The sequence below is a fragment of the Carcharodon carcharias genome, assembly GCF_017639515.1.
Source record: "Carcharodon carcharias isolate sCarCar2 chromosome 37 unlocalized genomic scaffold, sCarCar2.pri SUPER_37_unloc_1, whole genome shotgun sequence".
In the NCBI taxonomy this organism is placed as follows: Eukaryota; Metazoa; Chordata; class Chondrichthyes; order Lamniformes; family Lamnidae; genus Carcharodon; species Carcharodon carcharias.
Genome location: NW_024470758.1, coordinates 5186196 through 5194781, shown reverse-complemented (window position 1 = coordinate 5194781; position 8586 = coordinate 5186196). Strand labels below are relative to the sequence as shown.

The following is an 8586-nucleotide window of genomic DNA, read 5'->3' as shown; positions in this document are numbered from 1 at the left end:
AGAGAAAGACAGGGTTAACGTTTTGAGTCCGTGTGACTGTTCTTCAGAGCTGAAGAAGAGTCAGACGGATTCATAATGTTAACTCTGTCTTTCTCTACGCAAATGCTGTCAGGCCTGCTGAGTTTTTTCCAGCATTTTTTGTTTTTGTTTCAGATTTCTAGCATCTGCAGTATTTTGCCTTTATCTCACAAACTGTTCCATAGACTGAGATACAGAATGAATCCTATGCACAGAGACACTACCTGTGACGGACACATACAGAACAAGTCTCGCTTACATACAGTAACAGATTTTGATGGATATGATATGTATCCCACGATCAGATTCACGACCAGAGGATAATTGATGCAATTTAGATTTGACAACTGTCCAGTTGTGGCATATCACGATTTTCACATTGGAAATGGGAAATTCTAAACATAACATGAGGCATCTTAATACGACAGGGAGACATTATTAGACCAGGAAGAAAATATTTACCCACAGAAAACGTCTTCAAACAACAACAGGTAATATCTTCGGACAACAGGGGACGCCTTCTGATCAGGTCACATTTTACAGAATGGAGAAGAAAAAAAGTACAAGAGGGATCGTATTTATACAGCCTGGAACAGATTTGCACGACAGGTAAGTATTGTACACAACAGGGAATATCTCTCAACAGTTCCACAGCAGAGAGCACAGTTCCACATCAGACAGGACAGAACTGCAGCAGAGAGCACAGTTCTACAGCAGAGAGCAGAGTTCTTTTCTTCCATTTGTCCATGGGACATGGACATCGCTGGCTCGTCCAGCATTTATTGCCCATCCTTAATTGCCCTTGTTCCGAAGGCATTTAAGAGTCAAACACATTGCTGTGGGTCTGGAGTCAAATGTCGGCCAGATAAGTTAAGGGCGGTAGATTTCCTTCCCTAGAGGACATTAATGAACCAGATGGATACTTACAACATTCGACAATGGTTTCATGGTCATTATTAGAATTTTAATTCCAGATATTTTATTGAATTCAAGTTCCACCATCTGCCGTGGTGGGATTCTAACTCAGCAGTGAACACAGTTCCAAGCAGACAGCAAAGTTGCACAGCAGGGAAGATATTTTTTAAAAAAACGGGAAAGCACTTTAAACACCACAACACCTTTCAAGAAGAGTACACATGCACAGGGAGCTAATTTAGGCAACAGCAAATTCCCTACGAATGGGGGACATATTTATGCAAGAGAGAACGCCTTTACATAAATGGTGATTCACTCCATGCTCCTTTGCCTTCCTATCATCGTGTGTGCGGACAGTCTCTGACTGCTCTTCTCTGTCTGTTACATTCTTGGGCGAGTTGCAAAGTGGAATTGAGTCGCCAGGGGGAGCCGCCGAATACATATACTCTTGTTGAATAACAAAACAGGAATGAACGTTGCTCGAACACAAGAAGATGTAGCGAAAGCCAGTAGTAGATAGCAGAGTGGCGCAGCGGAAGCGTGCTGGGCCCATAACCCAGAGGTCGATGGATCGAAATCATTCTCTGCTATTTATTTTTTCATTAAAAGTAGAAGGAAACATTTGGCCTCTCCCCACAAATATATTTCTTTACCGTACACAGGAATTTTAATCGGCTAATCGCTTCCAGTAACCTCTTCAGTCTGCAACAAATCTCTGTCATGCTTTTTATTCACACAAGAACACAAGCTGTAAATGCGGCAAACACACACAAGCCTAGATTTTCTCTCATCCCATTTCTCCCAAAGAGCTGACACAGGCATGATGGTCCGAGTGGCCTTCTCTTGTTCTCTAACACGTTATTATTGCCTGAAGAGCAAAAGCTATTCTCTTAAATGGAAAAAAAATGTATATAATGAAGTTTATACGTATACGCTGCAGTATGTCCGATCTACCGGACACCCTGCAGTAATTCACCATGCTAATTTGGACAACAGTGTCTCCCCTTCGACATGTCCCATCGAGAGTATCAGCATAGCGGAGACAGCATCACGTCAAAGACACAGTTAATCAATATTTGGACAGGTTCCTTCTTAATCGCTGACTCAAAACATGGAATTCTGTCCCTCAAATCATCATGAACCAAGATCGTGAAGTTTCATTCCCTTGGGCTTGCATTCTACATATTGTACTAAATACTTATTTGAGTTTCAGATTGTTTCCCGTCTTGTTTTATCTGTTAATCACCGATCAAATTTTAACGAGTTCAGTTTATTGCTCATTCCCTCCTTATCGGACTGGTTAAAGGTGAAAACTGTAGCATGTGTGTGACCATTCTCCTCGAACTGAATGCCTGCCTCTAACATATTGTGAGATTTTTAGATGCTCATTTACTGTCAGATTATTAATTAATTCTCCTTCGCTACTCGTTAGTGAAATTAGTAAAAACCTTTTGTCTTGTGGTTCAGTCTGCAGGGTAGAGGGCAGGAGAGATTCAATGACAATAGAATTGGTGCTGCAAGGCTACAGGGAATGGTAAAGGAACAAGTAACAAAAACCAGAGATGATTCTAAAGGAGTGTGAATGGAGGAATGATGAACAGCTGCCATCCGAAAGCAAAAACAAGAGAAAATGATATTAAAACCAAACGTGCAAAGAAAAAGGAACCAGAATGGGGAAGAGCTTACAGGCATAAGAACATTAGAGATAGGAGCAAGACGAGGCCTTTCAGACCCTCGAGTCTACTCTGCCATTAAATAAGACCATGGCTGATCTGATTATGGCCTCAACTCCACTTCCCTGCCTATCTCCCTTATACCTTGATTTCCTTGTAAAATCGGTCTATTTCACTCTCGAATATATTCAATGATCCAGCCTCCGCTGCTGTCTGGGAAGGGGAATTCCAAAGACTAACAATCATCTGAGTGAAGAAATTCCTCATCTCCATCTTGAATGGGAGATCCCTTATTTTTAAAACTCTGCCCTTCTAGTTCACACTGCAAGTGTAATTCTTAGCTCAATCAGGATTGCTTAGTAAGGATCATCCTCTGCCATTTCTGCTAACTCCAGCATGATGCCACAACCAAACACATCTTCCCCTCACCCCCACTGTCAGAAATCTGTGGGGACCTTTCCCTCTGGGACAACCTGGTCCATTCCTCCATCACCCCCAATACCTCAGCCTCCTCACACGGCACCTTCCCATGCAAGCACAGAAGGTGCAACATCTGCCCATTTATCTCCTCCCTCCTCGCCATCCAAGGGCCCAAACACTCCTTTCAGATGAAGCAGCACCTCACTTGCACCTCCTTCAATTTGTTGCACTGCGTTCGCCGATCCCAAGAAAGTCTCCTCTACACTGGAGAGACCCAACGTAGGCTGGATGACTGCTTTGTGGAGCACCTTCAGTCTGTCCACAAGCATGACCCAGACCTTCCTGTCGCTTGCCATTTTAACATCCCATCCTGCTCTCATGCCCACATGTCCATCCTTGGCCTGCTGCAATATTCCAGTAAAACCCAACACAAACTGGAGGGACAACACCTCATCTTCCAGTTAGGCACTTTACAGCCTTCCAGACTTAACACTGAGTTCAGCAACTTCAGACCATGAATTCTCCCCTGCAAGGGATTTGTTCTATCAGTCGTTTTCAGGGATTGTAAGTGAATTTGCAACTCGTTCTGGATCTCTTAAAAGTGATGTGTGTGAACATACGAATTGAGAGCATGAAGAGACCACGCAGTCCTTCAAACCTGATTGATATTCAAGAGGGTAATGGCTGATCTGATTTTAGCCTCAACTCCAAATTCCAGTCTACCCCCAATAAGCATTCACTCCTTTGCTTATCAAGCATCTATCTACCTCTGCCTTAAGTATTTAACTACCCCATGTTAGTTTGAATATGTGTTTGACTCTTTTTCAGCCAATGCTATTGCATGTGAATGTGGAAATCGTTCTGAATCTGAAATCTCTGTTAATGCATGGGAGTGAAGCAATCAGTCTGCATCTGTTATTCTCTGGAGCTGTGTATGAAATTGGCAGGCATTTGGATCTGTCACTAGGATATATATATATATGAAGTTCTCGTACTGTGAGTGAATTGATATTCACTCTAGTTCAGTCAATTGCATTCTATGTCTGTGATGCAATGTCAGTGTGGGAATCATATGTGTCTCTCAGTTCCTCGTGCTTTTTTTTGAGTATGGGATTAATTCTGTCAGTGGGATTAATTCTGTATCTATAATTCACTAGAACTGTATTAAATTGTGGGATTCATTTCTTGCTTTTCAGTCACGTGTGTGTGTGTGTCTGTGTATGTGGTCTTCCATTTGTTTCTGTCAGCACCTGTTAGCATTTGAGTCTTGGAGTCTCTTTAACTCTATCAGTGGTACAATTGGCGTGTCATCATCAGTGGTGATGTGGTATTGCTGCTGATCCAGAAAAATATTCCAGGGTTTCGGATTTCACCACGATAAATGGTGAAACCTGCTCTGGTACCTCAACTCCATTGTGTTGTGTGGCACTGCCACTGTGCTAAATGGGATAGATTTCAATCAAATCACCAACAATGTGCTTGATCTTAAAATGGCAGCAAGCCACTCAGTTCTATTAAAGGAATAAAACCGAATGGACCACTTAGCATCAACTGGAATCCCTGTCAATCCTTACTAACGTTTTGGCACTAGTGAAGCAACAGCCTCATATAGTCATGCTCATGGGAACATTCCTGACAATCTCCCAGATACCACCACCAGGACAGCTCAGCAGCAGATATAACAGTTGCCCTGGGAGTCCTCAAAATCGATTCCAGTCTCAGGTCAACCATGTTCAAGGAAACCTCCTGCAGATTAAAACGTACTGACGCCCACTATCCACTCTTCAGCTCATGTAGCAATACTCCTCCATGTTGAACACCACTTGGAGGACGCACTGATGATGGCAAGGGCAGAGAATGCAAGCTGGGTGGGTCATCACCAAAAAATATCCTTGTAGCACCACCACAGACTGGGTCTGCGGCAGATAGTGACGAGAAAATCATTGTTGAACACATCCTCAACAACCTGCCTGCAGCAGATGTATCTATCCATGGCAGGAGCGGTCACCCCTCCCAGCAGCTTGTTGAGCTCCTCGTCGTTGCGGACGGCCAGCTGCAGGTGTCTGGGGATGATGCGGGTCTTCTTGTTGTCCCGGGCCGCGTTACCGGCCAGCTCGAGGATTTCAGCCGTCAGATACTCCAGCACAGCAGCCAGATAGAGCGGGGCTCCGGCACCCACATGCTCAGCATAGTTGCCCTTTCTCAGGAGCCTGTGAACACGGCCCACCGGGAACTGCAGTCCAGCCCGGGAGGAGCGAGACTTGGGCTTGGATCGAGCTTTACCACCGGTCTTTCCTCTTCCAGACATTTCTACAATCTCACAAACACTTTCACAAAGAATGAGGAAATCCTCTCACGTTCGCTTCTCTTATATCTTCGGGATGAATGGTGCTGCGGGCATTGCTGATTGGTGATATGAACAACATTATGAGACGCAGCACAAAGTGACCAATCAGATATCTACTGAACTCACCAATCCGGACAACGGAGTGCGGGCGGAAAATAACGGCGCCAAAGTTTAATATTTCAACCGATCTGTTTTCAAATTTTAAAAGCCCGCCAAATTTGTAAAAAAAAGAAAAAGAACGGACAGAACATAGCACAAATTGGAAATGACGACGAAGTTTTAAAAATACGCGTCCCTGATGGGACTATTTCACATTTTATGCCATGTTCCAAATCGCTTTTAGAATCCGTGATCCGGGGGTCAATCTCGATCCTTTATGAAACCCTGTCAGCAGCTGCAAAGTCCCATTTACATCGTTCTGCAAACGGACGGTATATTGTAGATATTTATGACAGACAAAATTGAACCTTTTTGCCAGCGTTGAGAATGAAGGTTGCTACACAACCGGTGCTGATAGGAAATGAACTAAACGATTATTGACTCATTTGCGTTCTCTTCTCTCTCCAAAACCAGGGAAAGGCGTCGAATATTAACGCGCCTTAAAACAAAATGCCGAGGGTGATCGGCAAGTCATTAATTTATGAGACATTATTAACAAGACTCAATAATTGAACGAGGGTTAAATCTACATTACCGAGAATTGCTGTGATTGAAACAAAAAGAAAATAATCAGATAATTCAAAATTCTTCACAGCAAAAATCATAAATTTAAAAGTGAAGTAATAGCTTTTTCGAAAAGATTGTGGGTGGCTCTTAAAAGAGCCGTTGTGTTTCGGGTGTTTTTCAGTCCGTTGTGGGGTTTTACTTGGAGCTGGTGTACTTGGTCACCGCCTTTGTCCCTTCCGACACGGCGTGCTTGGCCAGTTCCCCGGGCAGCAGCAGGCGCACGGCGGTCTGGATCTCCCGGGAGCTGATGGTGCTGCGCTTGTTGTAATGGGCCAGGCGGGAAGCCTCACCCGCGATGCGCTCGAAAATATCGCTCACGAACGAGTTCATGATGCTCATGGCCTTGGAGGAGATGCCGGTGTCGGGGTGAACCTGCTTCATCACTTTGTAGATGTAGATGGAGTAACTCTCCTTCCTCGACCTTCGCCGCTTCTTGCCGCCCTTTCCTGACGGTTTACTCACCGCTTTCTTGGCGCCTTTCTTAGCAACTGGTTTCTTCTTCTCTTCAACCATCTTCAATCTCAATTTCAAACACACAAATAGACCGAACCCCTTCCGTCCGCTCATTAAATAGACAGTCTGACAGATATATGCTAATGAGGAATGGGAGAACAATGATTCTGATTGGACATTTTCAAAACAAAAAACGTCATCTATTCTTGTCCTTTATGATTGGATAGATAAATTCACCAATCAGCTTTAGCTTTCTCCGCCAATCATAAGGCTCCTTACTACAATCAGGAAATATATTTTCCAAAGACCCTCTCCAGCCAGAGTTTCTCAGTGTGTAAAGATACACCGGGAAATGTCGCCTGGCTGTCGGTGCAAGGGACTATATAGGAATGTGGGGTTCCTTCAGGAATTGTGAGGCTCTGGTAATTTGCGTGATTGTGGGATTTACTCACTGTCTGATGCTGTGTGTGAGTGTGGGGTTCCTTCACTGTTTGGAGTGTGCGAGGGCTGGATTTATGCTGTATCTATGACTTGATAGGACCATGACTCAGTGCTGGATTCATTTGATATCCTGAGGCTCATTGTGCATCTGTCCTTTATTGGTGCATGTAAGTGAAATCATTCGCTTCTTGGGTCTATGACCCAGTGCGAAATTAAATCAGTATGTGTTTCTCTCGGCCACGAAAATTATTGCATTTATTCTATACCTGTCAGTCTCTGTAACTGTATGTTAATTAGATTCTTTATTTGTCAGTCTCTGGCATTGTAGGTCAGAGTTGTACTGATTCTGTGTCTTTCAGTCTGTGGTACTATCTCTGAGTCTGAACTTCTCATTCACTGTCAATGTCAATGTCTGATAATGTGTGTGAATGTGAGATAAAATCTGTACCTGTCAACATCCGTTGCTGAATGGGAGTGTGAAATTCAGTCTGTATCGGTCAGTCTCCGGAAATGATTCAGAGTATGTGATTCATTCTCAACAGGCCAATCTGTTGCAATTTTGACAGAAGTAATCCCACTGTCAATTACAGCACCAAGGACTGTTAAATGTAGAATTTGCCTCAATGAGTGGGATCAATTCTCTCTCAATCAATGGTACTGTATGGGAGCTTGCAATTCATTTTGTTTCTGTTGGATTCTGGTACCCTGTGTAAGCGTTGATGCCATTTTGTAACTCAGTGCCTGATGTCTTCAGAAATGAAGGATTCATTTTGTCTCTATCAGTCCTTGGCTTTGAGATACCTCTGTGTTTCTTAGTCTGTGGCATTGTGTGATTGTCAGATTCATTCTGTATCTCTACATCTCTGGGACAATTTGAGAATCATCCTGTATCTATCAGACAATGTGCTTTGTGTGATGTGGGATTCATTCTGTATCTGTCACTCTCTGGCACTGTGGTGAATGTGGGATTATTATTTTTTTATATGTGTCTTTCAACCTCCAGTACATTGTGACTATGGAATTTATTCTGATTCTGATAGTCTCTGGCATGGTGTGTGTGCTGGGATTAATTCTGTGTTGGTCTCTTTTTTTACTGTGCATGCATTGGTCTTCATACTGTCTGTCTCAGTTTCTGGTGTTATGTAAGATTTGCTGAGTAGTCTCTAGTGCAGTATTTTTTTTTATTCATGGGATCCGGGCTTCGTTGGCTGGGCCAGCATTTATTGCCCATCCCTTGTTGCCCTTGAGAAGGTGGTGGTGAGTGCCTTCTTGAACCGTTGCAGTCCATGTGTTGTGGGTGCATCCACAGTGCTGTTAGGAAAGGAGTTCCAGGATTCTGACCCAACAACAGGTGAAGGAATGGCGATATATTTCCAATTCAGGATGCTGAGTGACTTGACTGTATGTGAGAGAGACAGTTATTGTTTAGTTGTCAGTCTTTGATGCTGCATGTGACTCTGGGATTGATTGTGCATCTCTTTGCAACATTTATCTCAGGAATAGTGTTCAAGGTGCTAAGTTTAACACCTTCAAATATTTAGGAAAGTAGATTTATCATCCCCATCCTTACCTGGTTTGGCTTATATTGGATCC

At 43.4% G+C, this 8586-nt stretch overlaps 1 protein-coding gene across 1 annotated transcript; it reads right to left on the bottom strand.

The window, feature by feature from the left end:
• Positions 1-6041: 6041 nt before the first annotated feature.
• On the bottom strand, positions 6042-6633 carry LOC121274549 (histone H2B-like). The gene has a single exon (XM_041181887.1). It carries the CDS (start codon positions 6610-6612, stop codon positions 6235-6237), a length of 378 nt encoding a protein of 125 aa, XP_041037821.1. The 5' UTR covers positions 6613-6633; the 3' UTR covers positions 6042-6234.
• Between the last annotated feature and the right edge of the window lie 1953 nt (positions 6634-8586).